Here is a 22,284-nt window from a genome sequence, read left to right on the forward strand (position 1 = left end):
AGCAAATCATTCAGAAATATCCTAAAAAAGTATGACATCATTCCACAATTCATAGTACCATATAACAGAGCCATCAGTCTTTGGAAGAACCATCAGGTCAAGAGACATTAACACACTTTCTATATTCCAGATGGGCTTCACTCCATAACAGAATAGGTTAATTAAAGGACGTGCTTCTTTGAAATGAGTTCCATGCACAAATATGCTTTTAGATATAAGACCTGAAAAAAAAATAGCTGCAGAGTACAAGAGAACACAAAGTCCAGAAGCAGCAAGACAGGCAATGGGTTACAACAGAAGTCTGTGCATTTATTTTTTTTGTAAAATATATATTTTTATTTTTGGTGCATATTGTTCTCATCAATGTGAGGGATGTCAGTGCTGGGATCTGAATATATTTTCACTTTTACACCCAGTATCAGTATTACGTATTCCCGGATCAAACGCAGGGTAAATTGTCTCAACATTACCCCAATCAACTTTTTAAAAAAGTGACCTTCTCCCCTCTCACATAAAAGACATTTGACATTTCCATTTTCCACACCAGCCATTTCAGAGTGGCAATGCCCAGGTAGTACCAGAAAACAGATACCTTCAAACTTTATATGCTTACTGGTAACTAAACTTAAAGGGTACAAACTCATTTCACTCTCTGGGCTGGTTTCAAAACCAGGTTCCAGAGGTTAAAGGACAGTGTCGAACCCATGATCCCAAAATATCAACTACAGGAATATTTTAGGAAATTATTTTGATGGGGTCTTGGCAACTATTTTGTCTGTTTGAGCACAGAATGATTACCCAGGATGGTTGAGTTGTTCAACTGATAAATTGCCCCTTATATCTACCAAACAGGATGTGAGTTGGACACTTTGCCAGTTCTCAGCCAAGCCCACAGGTGGAGCCATAGACAGAGATGAGACGTTTGATCTCAGCAGGAGGTTGGGGTGAACTGACTTCTCCAGCAAACACAAGGGGGCATCAGCACATCCAAGAGTGAGGTAGAGTGAGGGTTAGGGTCCAAGACTGAGGACTGAACGTGGGGGCCTAGGTCCAAAATTGAGACCCAGGTCTGAGAGGGAGGGTTGGGCCTGAGTGTGAATGCTGCGTCAGAATGCGTACTGTGAGTGAGACTTCAGAGGCCTGAGAGTGAAGGCCGGGTACAAAAGTGAAGTGTGAGTCAAAGTAAAGGCCAAGTTTGATAGTGAGGATCAAGTCTGATGGTAACGCCTGAGAGCCAAACAGCTCTGGAAAGCGGAGAGAAAGTCACCACAACACTTCACAGATGAAGCTTGTCTCGCATCGTATTTACCGACAGCAAATCAACTTTCAACCACTGGTTGACATGGATTAGTGAGCGGCAATTTTCTTTTAAATATTAACATACAAATGTACAAGAATATAAAGTTTACATTTGAAAGGCAGGTGAAATATATAGAACTTGTTTCAAACACATCTGTGGCTTTTATACAATAAGACATTGTGCAATTTGTAGGCAAGCATATAGAAAAGGAACTTATACATTATTGCATAAAAGATAAATTCTGCATTATTGCACAAGTGATGGAGTACGTGTACTGTGTTTACCCGTCAGGTAACATAGCGTGAAGGAAGCCCCCATCCCCATTCCTCCTCCCCTTTCCCAAATATGTGGATCTATGCTCCAACTTGGATTTCAAGAGACCAATGGCTATAAACAGGTAAGCATTGAAAGATGTGTACGAATGGACTACCCTGGACTGACAAAGGAAGAAGTACTTTCATCCTATTCTTAGGGTGTTTCTTTCTCTCTCGGGCTAGTGTCAGCACTTTCACTAAAACAGTGCCACTGTGCGTGGTTTCAGTCTGATATTTGGCAAGTACAAGAGGACACACCTTCCCACCGGTACAAATAAAAGATTAGCAAGGCCATAGTTAACGTAACCCAGTCACTAAGGCCTTCGTAAACTGGCACTGGAAGTTAGTCACACTTTTCTCCTTTGTATTGTCTCATGAAGACTGTGATTTTAAATGATTCAGTTTCCCTCTGAACCCTCTAAATGTGACACACAATGATTATCCACCCTCTCTTTTACTGAACTGCTCCCTCAGTAATCTAACTCTTCCGCAGCTTCTGGCTATTTCAACCTTTGATGATCTCAACACGTGCACAAAAATGATCAACTCAGAAAAAGTAGTTGCTGCACCCAGGAAGGCAGTCAGTCAGCTATTTGACAACATTTCCTGAATTCCCAAAGACCTCCAGAATGGTGGGATCTCTCAGCTGAGTTGACCCTGATCTCTTGCTGCTGAAGTCTACCAGCAGTTTACGCACAGTGCAGAAAGACAATGAGCGTTGTATCCTACTGTGAGAAGACACCAGCCAATGGACGAACAAGGGAGGAGGATTCATTACAGGGAACTTTAGGAGAACCCTCAAAGACTCAGGTTGCTGTGGACAAATGTAGACATTTGGGTAGTGCAAATGCATAAGTGGTATCTTGAGGCAGCAATACACAGTCTTCTTCATAGACTGTATTCCAACCCTGATCTCCAGAGGTGAAAAGGTAGCATTCTAATTTACTGGGACACCTAGCAAAAGGACAGAGTTCACAGAAGTGCTAAGGTATGCTTTCGCTACTAAATTTCACACATTAGCTCAGTTGGTTACCATTCTGAGAGACTCCTCAGTGCAACAGTGAGCGTTTGCTTGGATACTCATTACGGAGAGACCAGAGAAGGCCACATTCAATTGAAGAGAACGTCAGTGACTGCAAAATAAAAGCTTGCTGGCTTTTGAAGTGCATAGAGGAACAGAAGGGTTTATGCCTTCTGAGAAACCCACGTGCTAACCTACCAAAATGGTTTATTGGCTACGAAATTGGTTGCCTAAACAATATGAATTCCTAGCCCTAAATGCATCTGATGGCGCAGTTTGGCAAACGATGCAACCTGTGATCTGCGCATCTTCAAAAGAAAGAATTTAGACAATGATGTCCTTGACCTGATTTTAATGTCAAGCAGACTTTTGACTTGAACTTGTGATTAACCAAGTCACTGCACCAACTAGATTGCAATTCCAGCAGGAGTGAGGCCCACAGCAGTATTGGGGGAACCTGCCCAGTGTAAGCAGAACTCCGATTTGGAAAACAGGGCACTAAACTTTACCGCAGATATTTATATATGTCAAAAATTTAATAATACCACCTCTCGCTTATTTTCTACTTCTCAAGTGTCAGCTTAGCTCAGTTGGTAGCACTCTTGTCTGAGTCATAAAGTTGTACATTCAAGCCCCACTCCACGATTTGAGTATATAATCTACACTGACACTCTGGTGCAGCACTGAGGAAGTGCTGCACTGTCGGAGGAGCCACCCTCTGGATGAGAAGTTAAACCAAGTACCCATTTGCTTATTCCGGTGGACATTAAGATCCAATGGTACTTTTCAAGGAGGAGCTAGATGCGTTTTTGATGCCCTGATCAACTTTCTTCCCTCAACCACCACTAAAAGCAGATTAACTGGTTAATTCTCTCATCAATGTTTGCAGGTTCTACTTATGCCTATAACAGTCACTGTTTTGCGACGTTTGAGGGAAGTGGCAAGAAAGTCTTCCTTTCTAATGGCACAGTGTCAGAGTCACAGCCACAACAGTCTGGATAGCGGCTTTGCAAGAGTACCAAAAGTCAAGACTTTTTATCAGGGCCAGTACGGTAGGCTGTATAATCTGAGGATCTGTAACATCTACTACCTCAGTGTAAACACACATACTTTCCTGGTACCACGGCACTTTACATTCTAACTGCCATGTTTATATTGCTCATTAAACTTTTTTTTCCTTTGGCAAGGAAAGTGGAAAGTGCTGATTGTATGCAATTGTTCTTTTTTGGTACAGGATACAGGAAAGACCTGAGAAGATTTATTTTTGGCAAGAGAGGGATAGAAGAGAAAAACTTAAAAATTGGGGACAGCTACATTAAAAACAGGGGAGGGATCAAATACCAAAAGCTGCTGAGAGGAAGCAGAAAAGTTTAGTGCAATTCCAACTAGCAGAGATCTCATGCCGAGCTCAGTGAGAAAACTTTGCCTGTTTACTATACATACAGTTTTTAACCCCTTCTCCCTTAAAAAAATGACCAGTCTCGAGCATCAGCAGCAACTCTGCCTGCCCCCAGTGACAGTGCCACATGTTTCAGGATTCTCCCCATGTTAGAACGATTCCTTCAACATTTGCTGTGCGTAGAAGCCATTGTAAGGTAAACACCCAAATAACAGAGTCTAAACAATGACTCTCTTGTCAGAGCTATTTTTAACTGCACCTCATTGCATATATTATCACTGCCTGGGTTCTATCCTCTCATGTTAGATATCAACCCTCAATGGCCTTTTCTTCACCTCCCCTCCTGAAAACAACCATGACTCAGAACCAACTAAAGTCTTTGCAGGTTGGGTCACGAATGTAAGTGCACCTCACTTTTGGGAGGCAGAGGATGGTGGGCAAGGGTGTGAGGTCTTCACCACTTCATCCCAGTTCGCCATTCTAATAAAAGAGTCTGTTGAGGTCAACAATGAACAACAATGCAAGGCGGGAACCTTACGTTCTGTATGCTGTGTAGGAACTGGTAAGGCTTTCAATAAATGTGATTTCGGTGGAAGATCAAAAGAATACTGGAATAATTAAAAAAAAAACTGCTTTAGTCTTGTTCTGTTCCATTCCCTTATAAAACAACCCAGAATGAAGAGCCTGCCAAGCAGAGCTCCCTGTTCCAACTCTCCAATCAGACCAATGAAGCATCCATTTCTTCAACTGCCCATGAACCACGAGCGATGCAAAGTGCCCTGTCTTATAACCTCATTACCAAAGTCACGTGAATGAAGAGTGGCCTCGTATGCTGAGTGGGGCAGTTGTAGTCATCATCATTGACTGTGGGTTCCCATTACAACCATTCCTCACAGCAGTGCTGTTCCTCAGCTGTGTGTCTATACAGGTACCGGTTATGAGCATCATTTATACAGAGTTCAATGAACATGCCTTTCCAAACTATCCAGGGGGGGGTAGTCCAGGTGCTACTGTAACAGCAATTGGCGTGGCTTGATTAGCATTCCCTCCAGATAGAGAGGGTGAGGCAAGCGTCTAGACATGGAGACCAGTGGCAGTACATCCCATCACTCCAGAAAGCTTTGTGCAAGTGTTGAAGTGAAAGACAGTTACTTGGAGAGTTTGCTGATGACACGAATCAGTGCACCATTTTCATCTTTCAGTCTCTGGTTGTCGGCTCTCAAATCTGTTAAAACCTGAATTGATTAAAAAAAAACTCATGTTTAGAGAGTTGGCCATTAATAGGACTTGTTTTGTTTCAGACTAAATATGCTACATGAAGAAAAAAAGACCGCAGACCTTTAGTTCTTCCTCAAGTTCTGAGATTCTTCTTTCTAAAGCTTTCCGCTCCTGTTAAAAGAAGTCAGAGTCAGTACACAGAATTAGAGCCATTCATCCCACTGTGCCTTTGCTAGCTCTTCAACTGGAGCTATTCTAATGCCATTCCTCTGCCCTTTCACCATTAAAATTTATGTATTTTTCCTTTTCCAATATTTATCCATTTCCCTTTTAAATTACCTTCCAGTCTCTGCCTTGACGGCCACTTGTGGTGAAGTATTCCTTGTTTCTAGCAACTCCCTTCATTCTTCCAATGATAGTCCTCAGTCTATTCCCACTTGTTACTGATGCGCCAACCATTGGAAATGATCCATCACGATTTACCCTCTCAAAACCTTGGATCATCTTGAAAATCTGTAGTAGGTCCCCATTAACCTGTTTTCCACTGAAAAAGCATCACATTTTCCACCCTTTCTTTATAACTATAACTTCTCTCTCGAGTATCATTGTAGTGAATCTTTGCAGTACCCTTTCCACGATTCTAATATCCTTCCTATAACAGGGTGTCCTGAACTGTACACACTACTCTAACTGTCCTCAACATCACTTCCTTGCTTTGATATTTAGTGCCTCAATATATAAAATGCAGAATCCCATTTGCTTTATGACCTTTTCTACCTGTACTCCCATCTTTAAAGATCTAATTATCTGCACCCCTTCATCACTCTGTTTCCCCACTCACAGAATGTTACCCATTTCTTTTCTCAAAATATACTGTTTCGCACTTCTCTGCCACTTACCTGCTCACCTGTCCATGCCCTCCTGCATTTTTCCTCACAGTTTTCCACGTCCTTTGTTCTAATCAGCAAATTTAGATATTGTTCCCTCTATGCCCATGTCCAAATCATTTATGAATATGGAAAACAAGAGAGGTTCAAATACAGACCCCTAGGGTACACCACAAGTTACATCTTGCTGATCTAAGAAACATCCATCTACTCTCTGCTTTCTATCCTTTAGCCATCACTTTACCTTTAATATCATCATCCACAATCTTTGCCACAAGTACCCTATGTGGCACTGTTATGTTTCCAGACTTTTTAAGCTATTTTTCGCACAGAAAGGTTTGAAAAGAATAAGTTATCTTTAAATGTTGTTTTAAAGCATAATGCATTCACACAAGTTTAAAAAAGGTCCCCGAGATGAAAGGTAGTTTAAATGGCTAATGAGCTAGAGCATAAGAACTAGGAGCAGGAGTAGGCCATACGGCCCCTCGAGCCCGCTCCGCCATTCAATAAGATCATGGCTGATCTTCTACCTCAACTCCACTTTCCCGCCCGATCCCCATATCCCTTGATTTCCTTAGTGTCCAAATATCCATCGATCTCAGTCTTGAATATACTCAACGACTGAGCATCAACAACCCTCTGGGGTAGAGAAATACAAAGATTCACAACCCTGAGTGAAGAAATTTCTCCTTATCTTGGTCTTAAATGGCTGCCCCTTATCTTGAGACTGTGACCCCTAGTTCTAGGCTCTTCAGCCAGCAGAACCATCCTCTCAGCATACACCCTGTCAAAGCCTGCTAAGAGTTTTATATGTTTCAATGGGATCACCTCTCATTCTTCTAAACTCCAGAGAATATAGGCCCATTCTACTCAATCTCTCCTCATAGGACAACCCTCTCTTCCCAGGAATCAATCTAGTGAACCTTTGTTGTACCCCTTCTAAGGCAAGTATATCCTTTCTTAGGTAAGAAGACCAAATCTGTACACAGTACTCCAGGTGTGGTCTCCAGAGCCTTAGCTTTGATGTTTCCCCATGACTGTAATTAATAAGAAATTTGTTAACCCGTCTCAGTTGTAGAAAAAGACCTCACACGTATTGTGTTGGAAAGTCTTTGATCCTTGTTCGTCTGCAAACAGAGGAAGATAAAAACACAGAGGGTTAGATTTTGACTGCGCGATAATGTAAAACAGGCGATAGTCTGCAGCCCGTTTTATATCTCTCTCGATTTTTATTTCTATTGATAGCAGATCCGTTATCACCAGTTTTACACTATCGCACAGTTAAAATCTACCCCAGTCAGTGAGGTTTTTGAAACTGAATGGGGTGATGCAAGAAGGTTGGAATGAAAGAGAGCATAGGCAAAAATAATTTTACTTAAGTTAAGCTAGATGACCTGCTGATGTGGGGAAACATAGCCTGTTCATTATTTTGTATTATTACGCAAAGACAAGTTGTACTGATTAAATGAATCTGTTCGTAGCTGTTTCTCTGTATGTTAACTCGTTGTGAAATAAAGCAGTTAACCTATCAGGCCTCATCTCAAGTGTTTGCTCAGTTTGCCTTTGGAGAGAAGGAAGAATTATACTTGTGAAAGTCACAAATATCCAGTTCAGGTCACGAGGGAGTACTATTATTACACCCCTGGGTTATACTATCATACAAGTAGATATAAGGTAGCGTGAGTCAACTCCCAAGAAAGTAAGATGCTCAGATCGCTTACGGGAGCAATAATTGCCACTGAATCCAAATATATACGGATGGCAGACCCAAATTTGTAACAATTGGTGGCAGCTATCTGGGATACCGTAGCACAGTGGTGACCAAGGGAATTCAAAATGATTCAAATTTTAAAAAGTGAACAAAACAGAAACAGTAATATTTAAAAATTTCAACCTGATTAAAAGAGGAAGAAATTGAAATGATGGGACTAGAGGTGGAATAAAAAGGGCAAGAGAAAATTTCAGTTAATGGAGTGAGAGTTTTAGCTAAGAGAAAGAATGAGAGGAACACATTTTGCACGAAGTGATAAAACAACATTAATTTGAGGCCAATGAGATTGAGAAAAAAAGTTTTCACATTCTTGAACTGGTAGAAAAATGCATATCAGCAGCAAGTGGGGTTGTGTAACTCAGGCCCACCATTTTATTAAATTAAATCTTTCAAATTTTAAAGAGGGCAATAATACTGATAGTTTTGTTCAGGCATTTGAATTGTATAGCACAGGTTGGATGCAGAGAGTCAATAACATGCTTCGACCCCAGGCTCAGAACAGTATCTCCTACTGCACAAATGGGACATTTTTCCATTTCCCATACCATCTATTCTGTGTTTACCTGCGTAGATACTGGGCTGACACCTCCCAGTATCTTTTTACCTAAAATCCTTTCAGCAGAGAGAGGAGACTTTCAGCCCATGTGTTTGATGTGGATTGGAAACAGAGACTCAGAGGCAACATGCTCTAATCCAGCATCACCTGGTACTCTGTATCATTCCCAGAATTACTAATTATTCCATGGTCCATTGCCAGAATTATCGATCTGTGAGCCCATTCCCAGAATTATCCATCATTGTGTGCCCATTCCCAGAATTATCCATCATTGTGTGCCCATTCCCAGAATTATCCATCACCATGTGCCCATTCCCAGAATTATCCATTACCGTGTGCCCATTCCCAGAATTATCCATCACCGTGTGCCCATTCCCAGAATTATCCATTACCGTGTGTCCATTCGCAGAATTATCCATCAACGTGTGTCCATTCCCAGAATTATCCATCACCGTGTGCCCATTCCCAGAATTATCCATTACTGTGTGTCCATTCCCAGAATTATCCATTACTGTGTCCATTCCCAGAATTATCCATCACCGTGTGCCCATTCCCAGAATTATCCATCACCGTGTGCCCATTCCCAGAATTATCCATCACCGTGTGCCCATTCCCAGAATTATCCATCATTATGTGCCCATTCACAGAATTATCCATCACCGTGTGCCCATTCCCAGAATTATCCATCATTATGTGCCCATTCACAGAATTATCCATCACCGTGTGTCCATTCCCAGCATTATCCAACACTTTGCGCCCATTCCCAGAATTATCCATTATTCCGTGCTCATTCCCAGAATTATCCATCACTCTGTGCCCATTCCCAGAATTATCCATCACTCTGTGCCCATTCCCAGAATTATCCATCACTGTGTGCCCATTCCCAAAATTATCCATCACTCTTTGTCCATTCCTAAATTACCCAGCGATCCCTGCCATTTCCCAAAATTACCCAGTGTTGAATGCCCATTCCCACTTCATTTGGAGACCCTGTACTCACTTTCTTCTCCATCACCAGGTGGGCAGACCTGTCTGTAAATCTTTCTTGCATCTGTCAAACCAAAACAGAAACAGACAGATCAGAAAAGATGACATATTGCAAAATGGTGAGTATGAGAGCAGAGCAATGAGATAAAAGAGTAGAGTGCTGTTGATATAATACAGGGTGAGTGGGTGAGAGCGCAGCGTGCTCTCGATTTAATACAGGGTGATGGGGGTGAGAGAGCAGAGCGCTCTCGATTTAATACAGGGTGAAGGTGTGAGACAGCAGAGTGCTCTCGATTTAATACAGGGTGAGGGGGTGAGAGAGCACAGTGCTGTTGATATACTATAGGGTGAGGGGGTGAGAGAGCAGTTTTTAAAAATTCATTCATGGGATGTGGGCGTCGCTGGCAAGGCCGGCATTTATTGCCCATCCCTAATTGCCCTCGAGAAGGTGGTGGTGAGCCGCCTTCTTGAACCGCTGCAGTCCGTGTGGTGAAGGTTCTCCCACATTGCTGTTAGGAAGGGTGTTCCAGGATTTTGACCCAGCGGCGATGAAGGAACGGCGATATATTTCGAAGTCGGGATGTTGTGTGACTTGGAGGGGAACGTGCAGGTGGTGTTGTTCACATGTGCCTGCTGCCCTTTTCCTTCTAGGTGGTAGAGGTCGCGGGTTTGGGAAGTGCTGTCGAAGAAGTCTTGGCGAGTTGCTGCAGTGCATCCTGTGGATGGTACACACTGCAGCCAGGGAGTGAATGTTTACGGTGGTGGATGGGGTGCCAATCAAGCGGGCTGCTTTGTCCTGGATGGTGTTGAGCTTCTTGAGTGTTGTTGGAGCTGCACTCATCCAGACAAGTGGAGAGTATTCCATCACACTCCTGACTTGTGCCTTGTAGATGGTGGAAAGGCTTTGGGGAGTCAGGAGGTGAGTCACTCACCACAGAATACACAGCCTCTGACCTGCTCTTACAGCCACAGTATTTATGTGGCTGGTCCAGTTAAGTTTCTGGTCAATGGTGACCCCCAGATGTTGATGGTGAGGGATTCAGCAATGGTAATGCCGTTGAATGTGAAGGGGAGGCGGTTAGACTCTCTCTTGTTGGAGATGGTCATTGCCTGGCGCAAATGTTACTTCCTACTTATCAGCCCAAGTCTGGATATTGTCCAGGTCTTGCTGCATGCGGGCACAGACTGCGTCATTATCTGAGGGGTTGCGAATGCAACTGAACATTGTAAACAGTGCTGTCGATTTAATACAGTTTGAGGGAGTGAGGGAGCAGAGTGCTGTCGATTTAATACAGGGTGAGAGGGAGTGAGGGCGGAGTGCCGTTAATTTAATACAGGGTGAGAGGGAGTGAGGGCAGAGTGCCGTCGATTTAATACAGGGTGAGAGGGAGTGAGGGCAGAGTGCTGTTAATTTAATACAGGGTGAGAGGGAATGAGGGCAGAGTGCCGTCGATTTAATCATAGAATCATAGAATCATAGAAGTTACAACATGGAAACAGGCCCTTCGGCCCAACATGTCCATGTCGCCCAGTTTATACCACTAAGCTAGTCCCAATTGCCTGCACTTGGCCCATATCCCTCGATACCCATCTTCCCCATGTAACTGTCCAAATGCTTTTTAAAAGACAAAATTGTACCCGCCTCTACGACTGCCTCTGGCAGCTCGTTCCAGACACTCACCACCCTTTGAGTGAAAAAATTGCCCCTCTGGATCCTTTTGTATCTCTCCCCTCTCACCTTAAATCTGTGCCCCCTCGTTATAGACTCCCCTACCTTTGGGAAAAGATTTTGACTATCGACCTTATCTATGCCCCTCATTATTTTATAGACTTCTATAAGATCACCCCTTAACCTCCTACTCTCCAGGGAATAAAGTCCCAGTCTGTCTAACCTCTCCCTGTAAGTCAAACCATCAAGTCCCGGTAGCATCCTAGTAAATCTTTTCTGCACTCTTTCTAGTTTAATAATATCCTTTCTATAATAGGGTGACCAGAACTGTACACAGTATTCCAAGTGTGGCCTCACCAATGCCCTGTACAACTTCAACAAGACATCCCAACTCCTGCATTCAATGTTCTGACCAATGAAACCAAGCATGCTGAATGCCTTCTTCACCACCCTATCCACCTGTGACTCCACTTTCAAGGAGCTATGAATCTGTACTCCCAGATCTCTTTGTTCGATAACTCTCCCCAACGCCCTACCATTAACGGAGTAGGTCCTGGCCCGATTCGATCTACCAAAATGCATCACCTCACATTTATCTAAATTAAACTCCATCTGCCATTCATCGGCCCACTGGCCCAATTTATCAAGATCCCGTTGCAATCCTAGATAACCTTCTTCACTGTCCACAATGCCACCAATCTTGGTGTCATCTGCAAACTTACTAACCATGCCTCCTAAATTCTCATCCAAATCATTAATATAAATAACAAATAACAGCGGACCCAGCACCGATCCCTGAGGCACACCGCTGGACACAGGCATCCAGTTTGAAAAACAACCCTCGACAACCACCCTCTGTCTTCTGTCGTCAAGCCAATTTTGTATCCAATTGGCTACCTCACCTTGGATCCCATGAGATTTAACCTTATGTAACAACCTACCATGCGGTACCTTGTCAAATGCTTTGCTGAAGTCCATGTAGACCACGTCTACTGCACAGCCCTCATCTATCTTCTTGGTTACCCCTTCAAAAAACTCAATCAAATTCGTGAGACATGATTTTCCTCTCACAAAACCATGCTGACTGTTCCTAATTAGTCCCTGCCTCTCCAAATGCCTGTAGATCCTGTCCCTCAGAATACCCTCTAACAACTTACCCACTACAGATGTCAGGCTCACTGGTCTGTAGTTCCCAGGCTTTTCCCTGCCGCCCTTCTTAAACAAAGGCACAACATTTGCTACCCTCCAATCTTCAGGCACCTCACCTGTAGCGGTGGATGATTCAAATATCTCTGCTAGGGGACCCGCAATTTCCTCCCTAACCTCCCATAACGTCCTGGGATACATTTCATCAGGTCCCGGAGATTTATCTACCTTGATGCGCGTTAAGACTTCCAGCACCTCCCTCTCTGTAATATGTACACTCCTCAAGACATCACTATTTATTTCCCCAAGTTCCCTAACATCCATGCCTTTCTCAACAGGGTGAGAGGGAGTGAGGGCAGAGTGCCTTCGATATAATACAGGGTGAGAGGGAGTGAGGCAGAGTGCTGTCGATTTAATACAGGGTGAGAGGGAGTGAGGGCAGAGTGCCTTCGATATAATACAGGGTGAGAGGGAGTGAGGGCAGAGTGCTGTCGATTTAATACAGGGTGAGAGGGAGTGAGGGCAGAGTGCTGGCGATTAATACAGGGTGAGAGGGAGTGAGGGCAGAGTGCTGTCGATTTAATACAGGGTGAGAGGGAGTGAGGCAGAGTGCTGTCGATTTAATACAGGGTGAGAGGGAGTGAGGGCAGAGTGCTGTCGATTTAATACAGGGTGAGAGGGAGTGAGGGCAGAGTGCTGGCGATTAATACAGGGTGAGAGGGAGTGAGGGCAGAGTGCTGGCGATTAATACAGGGTGAGAGGGAGTGAGGGCAGGGTGAGAGGGAGTGAGGGCAGAGTGCTGGCGATTAATACAGGGTGAGAGGGAGTGAGGCAGAGTGCTGTCGATTTAATACAGGGTGAGAGGGAGTGAGGGCAGAGTGCTGTCGATTTAATACAGGGTGAGAGGGAGTGAGGGCAGAGTGCTGTCGATTTAATACAGGGTGAGAGGGAGTGAGGGCAGAGTGCTGTCGATTTAATACAGGGTGAGAGGGAGTGAGGCAGAGTGCTGTCGATTTAATACAGGGTGAGAGGGAGTGAGGGCAGAGTGCTGTCGATTTAATACAGGGTGAGAGGGAGTGAGGGCAGAGTGCTGTCGATTTAATACAGGGTGAGAGGGAGTGAGGCAGAGTGCTGTCGATTTAATACAGGGTGAGAGGGAGTGAGGGCAGAGTGCTGTCGATTTAATACAGGGTGAGAGGGAGTGAGGGCAGAGTGCTGTCGATTTAATACAGGGTGAGAGGGAGTGAGGCAGAGTGCTGTCGATTTAATACAGGGTGAGAGGGAGTGAGGGCAGAGTGCTGTCGATTTAATACAGGGTGAGAGGGAGTGAGGGCAGAGTGCTGTCGATTTAATACAGGGTGAGAGGGAGTGAGGGCAGAGTGCTGTCGATTTAATACAGGGTGAGAGGGAGTGAGGGCAGAGTGCTGTCGATTTAATACAGGGTGAGAGGGAATGAGGGCAGAGTGCTGTCGATTTAATACAGGGTGAGAGGGAGTGAGGGCAGAGTGCTGTCGATTAATACAGGGTGAGAGGGAATGAGGGCAGAGTGCTGTCGATTTAATACAGGGTGAGAGGGAGTGAGGCAGAGTGCTGTCGATTTAATACAGGGTGAGAGGGAATGAGGGCAGAGTGCTGTCGATTTAATACAGGGTGAGAGGGAGTGAGGGCAGAGTGCTGTCGATTAATACAGGGTGAGAGGGAGTGAGGGCAGAGTGCTGTCGATTTAATACAGGGTGAGAGGGAGTGAGGCAGAGTGCTGTCGATTTAATACAGGGTGAGAGGGAGTGAGGCAGAGTGCTGTCGATTTAATACAGGGTGAGAGGGAGTGAGGGCAGAGTGCTGTCGATTTAATACAGGGTGAGAGGGAGTGAGGGCAGAGTGCTGTCGATTTAATACAGGGTGAGAGGGAGTGAGGCAGAGTGCTGTCGATTTAATACAGGGTGAGAGGGAGTGAGGGCAGAGTGCTGTCGATTTAATACAGGGTGAGAGGGAATGTGGGCAGAGTGCTGTCGATTTAATACAGGGTGAGAGGGAGTGAGGGCAGAGTGCTGTCGATTAATACAGGGTGAGAGGGAGTGAGGGCAGAGTGCTGTCGATTTAATACAGGGTGAGAGGGAATGAGGGCAGAGTGCTGTCGATTTAATACAGGGTGAGAGGGAGTGAGGGCAGAGTGCTGTCGATTTAATACAGGGTGAGAGGGAGTGAGGGCAGAGTGCTGTCGATTTAATACAGGGTGAGAGAGGGAGTGAGGGCAGAGTGCTGTCGATTTAATACAGGGTGAGAGGGAGTGAGGCAGAGTGCTGTCGATTTAATACAGGGTGAGAGGGAGTGAGGGCAGAGTGCTGTCGATTTAATACAGGGTGAGAGGGAGTGAGGGCAGAGTGCTGTCGATTTAATACAGGGTGAGAGGGAGTGAGGGAGCAGAGTGCTGTCGATTTAATACAGGGTGAGAGGGAGTGAGGGCAGAGTGCTGGCGATTTAATACAGGGTGAGAGGGAGTGAGGCAGAGTGCTGTCGATTTAATACAGGGTGAGAGGGAGTGAGGGCAGAGTGCTGTTAATTTAATACAGGGTGAGAGGGAGTGAGGGCAGAGTGCTGTCGATTTAATACAGGGTGAGAGAGGGAGTGAGGGCAGAGTGCTGTCGATTTAATACAGGGTGAGAGGGAGTGAGGGCAGAGTGCTGTCGATTTAATACAGGGTGAGAGAGGGAGTGAGGGCAGAGTGCTGTCGATTTAATACAGGGTGAGAGGGAGTGAGGCAGAGTGCTGTCGATTTAATACAGGGTGAGAGGGAGTGAGGGCAGAGTGCTGTCGATTTAATACAGGGTGAGAGGGAGTGAGGGCAGAGTGCTGTCGATTTAATACAGGGTGAGAGGGAGTGAGGCAGAGTGCTGTCGATTTATTACAGGGTGAGAGGGAGTGAGGCAGAGTGCTGTCGATTTAATACAGGGTGAGAGAGGGAGTGAGGGCAGAGTGCTGTCGATTTAATACAGGGTGAGAGGGAGTGAGGCAGAGTGCTGTCGATTTAATACAGGGTGAGAGGGAGTGAGGGAGCAGAGTGCTGTCGATTTAATACAGGGTGAGAGGGAGTGAGGGCAGAGTGCTGGCGATTTAATACAGGGTGAGAGGGAGTGAGGCAGAGTGCTGTCGATTTAATACAGGGTGAGAGAGGGAGTGAGGGCAGAGTGCTGTCGATTTAATACAGGGTGAGAGGGAGTGAGGCAGAGTGCTGTCGATTTAATACAGGGTGAGAGGGAGTGAGGGAGCAGAGTGCTGTCGATTTAATACAGGGTGAGAGGGAGTGAGGCAGAGTGCTGTCGATTTAATACAGGGTGAGAGGGAGTGAGGGCAGAGTGCTGTTGATTTAGTTCCAGTTCCAGTTCTTGTGCTGGTAGCACATGCATGGGCTGGGTGCACAAAGGAGAAAACCAGCAGCAGAGACCTTGCATTCGATCTTCTCCTGCCCCAGATTTTCTGCTGGCCATGTGCTGGGGGAACAGGAAGTACGCTCTGCTCTGCAGTGCAAGCTTCATTAGGGGCAATAATTCTATTCATTCGGTGGTGTGTTCGATTCACATCGGTGCTGCCTGAGAAATTATGACTGGTCGTGCTAATAGCATCGCTGTGTTTCTGTAAAACCTGGCGGACAGCAGACTCCTGCCGGTATACAGTCATCAGAAGTAGCCCAGACACTGACCTGCCTCACCTTTGTTAGTTATTTAGGAGTCTTTGTGTTAGGGCCTTTTTTGTTTCTTTCCATTACACTGTTGCTCTACCATAATTCATTCGGATTGGATCTTTAATTTGTTACGCATATTGTTTAAATTTAACATTCTCCTCCCACCCCGCCCCCAACTATTCAGGAAATTTATAGCCAGGAGCAGAGACGGGTCCGTTTACATCAGAGAACGCCAACCTCTGAAACCGTGTGTGGGATGAACCACGTCACAGTTACCCAAACACGTCCAAGAGACCGCGTCTTCACGCTGACGATTCACCAGGATGGCGGTTTGAGGAACTTTGCCATCTGTAGCACCACAGCCTCCAAACCGCCTCTGGAACAGGCACGTGTCTGCCCATGCCTGTGAAAGTCCACCATTGCCTTTTAACACTATGCCACTTGCTCTTCTTTAGGAGAGCATGAGTGGCATCTACCAGATCAGCCCGTACGCATAGATCGCCGCTACATCCAGCACATGGTGTTTGACGCAAACACTTCATAACGTGTCCAAAGGAGGAAGAACATCAACAGAAAGAAGAAAAAAGAAATAGACGCATTCATATAAAGCCTTTCATAACCTTTGGACATCCCAAAGCACTTTACAGCCAATGAAGTACTTTGTAATGTAGGAAACGTTAGCTAATTTGCACGCAGCAAGGTCCCACAAACAGCAATGTAATGGTGACCCAACATCTGTTTTAGTGATTTGGTTGAGGGATAAATATTTACCAGGACACTGGGGAGAACTCTCCTGCTCTTCTTCACAATAGTGCCATTGGATCTTTTACATCCATCTGAGAGGGCAGACATGTCTCGGTTTGTCTCATCTGAAAGACGGCACTTCCGACAGTGCAACTACTGCACTGGAGTGTTAGCCTAGATTTTGTGATCAAGTCTCTGGAGTGGGACTTGAACCCACAACCTTCTGACTCAGAGTGCTACCAACTGAGCCATGTCTGACACCTAAAAGGTCTCTACTTTTTCTCCCTAAGTGGCAGATTCCCAAAAGTGCAAGGCCTCCTTGATCCAACCCATATGGGTTCCTTTCAGCAATGCCATGGCGTTTGTGAACAGGAAAGTATTGCATTCTATTAGCACACAGGTTATAGGTCACCATCAGAACTGCATCACACAGCTGGATGCCAGGTACCTTGGAAGCTGTCACAATACAGTCATTCTACGTCAGAATACAGTCCCATCTTTACTTCAAGGTTGTTCGACCCTGGATGGATGGACGGACCCAGGCAACCAAGGACACTTTCTGAGCCCTGGCTGATGATACCAATGTGTTATCCCAGTACAACAGCTCAATGAAAATATGAGGCATGCACCTTTACTAGGAGCCAAATAGAATGCACTCTTCGACTGCTCAATCAATCCACCAGCTTCTGCGTATGGGGAGCATGGTGTTGCTGTACAGTCCCAGAAAGCTATTTACAATTATAGTCATATAACGCATGGTGCATAACTTTGCTGTCTGGAGAGGGTTATGGTGGGGCCAAAGAGGATAGAGACACTGAGGCAGAGCCTGTGGATTTGACAGCTCCAACTGAGTTATGCCCGGGAAATCCACCAATGGCAACTGGAGAACAATTCATTTAAAATTTGCAAGCTCCTTCCCCACTCCCCCGCCGTAAGCAATCCTGAAACGGGCTCCGTGTGACCGGTCACACCAACCCCAGTAAACACAAAGATCCCATACTATACCTCACCCACCATGAATGCACATTTGGTCATATGCTCAAATGAAACTCCAACACCAAGTTCAAGGGCAAGTGCATCAAATTTATTGATCAGAAAATGTGTTTCTTGTGTTTCCTCTACCCAGTGCTTCCCCTTGGTGACAATGTACGGTGAGGGTCTCTTACTGATTATCCTAATGCTCTTTCTAGGTGCTGAGGTGACTGCCTGCTGGCTTTCCCCAAGGTTCTCCTGGGCTTGATACCTCCTTCAGAATGGTCACATATCTATGTAACTGCAGGCACCACACTTGTGTTGCTCGGGTGACTGCCTGCCTCTGCTCGGGAATCGGGTGAGCCTGCTGAGTGGGATGGTTGGGTGACAAGGGTGATGAGTCGCTGAGAGGCATCTCCTGCAGGACTCGCTCAGCATGTTCTGCCGTGTGTGTGAGACAGACCACCGAGCTGCTGCAAGACTGCAGAGGCTTTGGGTCAAGGTGCTGTCAAGACCGTCCACCAGCGTGGGAACCTGTAAGAACTGGCTCAAGGAGATTGGAGTCCAATATCTCCATAGTGTTAGTTATGTCACTCCTGAGAGTACCCATAAGCTGCGTTTAAGACCTCTTATGCCCTGGAGATGCCACATACTCCAGAGTAGACTGCAGTTCTGTGATGGGGTCTCAAAGATCACTGCGGATACAGATAGTGAACTCCTTCATAGTATCTGTCATACTTTGCAGGGTTCTTTGCACACTAGCAAAGGTCCCAGTGAATTGATGGTGCTCACAAAATAACTTCAGTTCTGGCAAAGAGTCATCGACCTGAAACATTAACGGTTTCTTTCTCCACTGAAGCTGTCAGACTTGCTGAGTATTTCCAGCACTTTCTGTTTTTTTTTCTTGTACTAGGCAGGTGCTGGACGGCACCAACCCTGGAACTCAGCATCTGAGGCCCATCTTGGAGCAAGCCCTCCAGTCGGCTTCCTGCCCCTCTTCACCTCGTACTGTATCTCACCCAGTGCTCCCTGCTCTAACTCTACCATCTTCCCCCAGAGTGGATGTTCCTGGGCTGGTGCTTGCAGTAGGTGGGGTGAGTGACGCAGTGTGGTGGGAAGTGGATGGCCCCTCTCCCTCTGACCCTGTGAACTGTTGCTCCTCAGGAAGCCCTACAGAAACACAATAAGGAAAAGCATGTAACGGAATCTTCAAGGCACTCCTGGGAGAACATTTCAGTAGCCACCGATATGACATAGGGGTGCCAGGTAAGTTGCCTACTGGCAGAATGCTCGAGTGAACGACCAATTCCTTGAAGGATGAAAAAAAGAATGGAAGAATGGGTACTGGCCTGCAGATTCTGGTTTGCCACCTGCTTGACCCTCTCCAATGAGGACCACGGAGTGGCAGTCCTGGGTGAGTCCTTCCACGCAAGTCAACAGCTTCAGATTTGGGCAGCCTCCTCCAGTTTTCATATTTCCCCTTGTACTGTAGGTTACCTTTGCCTGCGTCATGAAGACATTGATAAAATGCTGACCGCTTTCCTGAACTCTGCCACCACTAAGCAATTGGCCATTGTGATTCCTCAAACAAGAGTGCAAGAACGTGCAGCATGCAAGTGGGTATTAGGTCATGGTCCCACCTTCCATCAGTGGGAGCAGCAAGAGGTTTGCAGGGAAGGTAGATGAAAGGTTGTGCCATGCCTTAATTTGGGTTGCCTTGTGCTGATGTTAGAAAAACAAGAGGGACGTGTGAAGATAAGGAAATATCCCATGCGGGTAACCATTTGGTGGCCGGGGAATCTGTTTGTGTGTTGCAGATATGCCATTGCAGTACACTGTAAAGAGATTACGATAGCAGGCACTTTAAGTACCAAATGTCAAGGTGTTGAATTTCTTCCTCATCTGGGAGGATGACCTCTTTATTGAAGAAACTGCATTCACCTGCTCGGCCATGTCTTCCCAGTCAGCCCCGACTGCAGCTTGCTGAGGAAGGCACTCCTTACATTCAATAATGGCACACCCCTTTGCCATCACCTTCCCATAACAATGCGTCCCAGGCTGTCTCAGAAAAAAGAAGCTGTTTATGTGCGTGAACAGGTGGTGCACATTTTGCACTCCCATAGGTCAGGCATGACTCTTGGTGAAATAGAAGCTCGTGCTGCTTGCACAAGAAACATCAAAATTGTGTGGACAGCTAATGCTGGTGCAAACTATGATATCGGACTGTGGCTGCATCCTTCCCTAGATTCATCCCTATCTAGTTAACACTGCATTAATCCCACTGACCCGTAGCAATTAACTCTCCCCAGCACTTGAAGGGCTGCATTCTGCGGGGACTGTTCAAACACCACTTACCTGAGTGGCTTTCTCTAACTCCACCTTGGTCTGTGCAATCTGCATCTGCATTTCCTGAATCTGGTCCTTTAGTTGGACATTCTCTCTCTGAAGCTCTTCATACAGCTGTTACAGAGGAAGACATAGAAGAGACCCTCATTACTTTACAGGTTTTTCTGACAAGACATTTCTGATCAGCCACTTCACTTTCCATCTTACATCAAGGAACCACCTTGAGCAGAAATACTATTGGAATTGATATTGACAACAGGAGTTGGCAGGGCAGATCAGAGTCAGAGATTACCTTGGCAATAGTGACCAGCATATGGTGGACATCGTTAGGCTTATGATGGAAAAGGAGTATAAGATAATCAGTCAACCTTAGAAAGACAGGTTTTGAGGGGATGGTCTAAGGAAAATGGACTGGACAGGAGAGGAAAAGCATGGCAGAAAAGTGCATCAACTTCCTACACAGAGTACAGAGCAGATGTATACTACTGGAGGAGAAGGATAACAGAGGGAAAAGACTGATGTGGGCAACAATAGCAGTAATGTGGGGGATAAAGGCAAGAGAGAGATTGTTCTAAAGTATAAAGTTACAGCTAGTACGATGGACTGAGATGAATAGAAAAACAAGGTAAAGGAAGTCAAGAATCTGGTCAAGACAGCTAAAGTAGAAAAGGAGATTGGGATAGCAGGAAATGTTAAAAGAAATATCAAGCTTTTCTATAAATATATTTGCAGTAAGCAGGTGAAAAGGGAAAGTGGAGCCGTTGAAAGATCCCAAGTGACCAAGAGATAGGCAACATACCAAATAAAATCTTCCCTGTGCTCATAGAAGAACATGGGCAGCTTAAAAGTAGTTGAAATTCCACATAAGATGGTCATTAATAGAATGAGGAAGTTAAAAGAAGGCATGGCAACGGGCCCGGATGACTTCAGATTAAGATACTTAAAGAAGTGGCTCGTGCAATCGGTTACGTCAATGCCACTATCTTTAGGGAATCATTAGAAATCAAAGAGGGGTCTCTAAGGATCAGAAAATACCTAACATAATACCAATCTTTAAAAAGATGCATCAAGACAACCCAGGGAAATACAAGCCACTGAGCCCAGCATCTGTTATGGGTGAAGTATTTAAATATATCTTGAAAGAGGAATAGTGAAACACCGATGAAAACACATTTATATAGCACCTTTAACATAAAAAAATGTGTCAAAGCGCTTCACAGAAGCATAATCTGACAAAAGTGGATGCTGGGCCAAAGGAGGAGATATTATGAGGCATGACTAAAATCTTGGTCAGAGGTGGATTTTAAGTGGAGTCATAGAGGAGGGAGGTGGAGGAGTCTAAGAAGGGAATTGTGCAGAGCCCGAGGCTTAGATGGCTGAAGTCACGTCCACCAATGGTGGGGCATACGGGGAGTGGGGGGGGGCGGGGGGTGTACAAGAGGCCAGTCAGAGGAATAGAGATGACAGAGAGGGAGGGTCAAGGCCGTGAAGGGATTTAAATACTAGCTCCTGAATGGAGATCTTGTCTCAGCTCCAAATTTACCATTTTGTAGCCTGTCGGCCACAATCTCTCCCCGACCTATGCATGTAGAAGGCAGGCCAGAGTCCGAGTAGGAGGTCACTCATCTGATAGATTCCCATGGCTGCTTGCTGTCGGCACCAGTAAATGGAGATATTGTGGCTGGGCACGAGTAAATGGGGAAATTAGGGCTGGGCACCAGTAAATGGGGGAATTAGGGCTGGGCACCAGTAAATGGGGGAATTAGGGCTGGGCACCAGTAAATGGGGGAATTAGGGCTGGGCACCAGTAAATGGGGGAATTAGGGCTGGGCACCAGTAAATGGGGAATTAGGGCTGGGCACCAGTAAATGGGGGAATTAGGGCTGGGCACCAGTAAATGGGGGAATTAGGGCTGGGCACCAGTAAATGGGGGAATTAGGGCTGGGCACCAGTAAATGGGGGAATTAGGGCTGGGCACCAGTAAATGGGGGAATTAGGGCTGGGCACCAGTAAATGGGGGGAATTAGGGGAGAACACCAGTAAATGGGGGGAATTAGGGGAGGACACCAGTAAATGGGGGGAATTAGGGGAGGACACCAGTAAATGGGGGGAATTAGGGGAGGACACCAGTAAATGGGGGGAATTAGGGGAGGGCACCAGTAAACGGGGGAATTAGGGGAGGGCACCAGTAAATGGGGGAATTAGGGGAGAACACCAGTAAATGGGGGAATTTGAGGAGGGCACCTGTCAATGGGGGGAATTAGGGGAGGGCACC

General features: G+C 45.7%; 1 protein-coding gene across 2 annotated transcripts in view; it reads right to left on the reverse strand.

The window, feature by feature from the left end:
• Positions 1 to 288: 288 nt before the first annotated feature.
• Positions 289 to 22,284, reverse strand: part of LOC137327857 (protein phosphatase 1 regulatory subunit 12A-like) — a 197,146-nt gene continuing 175,150 nt past the window's right edge. For both annotated transcript variants that reach the window (XM_067993722.1, XM_067993721.1), the window contains exons 22-25: positions 20,019 to 20,123; positions 9,467 to 9,517; positions 5,373 to 5,423; positions 289 to 5,269 (exon numbers count right to left, since the gene is read on the reverse strand). In XM_067993722.1, the coding sequence (XP_067849823.1) occupies positions 5,183 to 5,269; positions 5,373 to 5,423; positions 9,467 to 9,517; positions 20,019 to 20,123 (294 nt within the window). In that variant the 3' untranslated portion in view covers positions 289 to 5,182. The remainder of the gene's footprint in view (positions 5,270 to 5,372; positions 5,424 to 9,466; positions 9,518 to 20,018; positions 20,124 to 22,284) is intronic.

This window comes from Heptranchias perlo, chromosome 12 (assembly GCF_035084215.1).
Source record: "Heptranchias perlo isolate sHepPer1 chromosome 12, sHepPer1.hap1, whole genome shotgun sequence".
NCBI lineage: Eukaryota > Metazoa > Chordata > Chondrichthyes > Hexanchiformes > Hexanchidae > Heptranchias > Heptranchias perlo.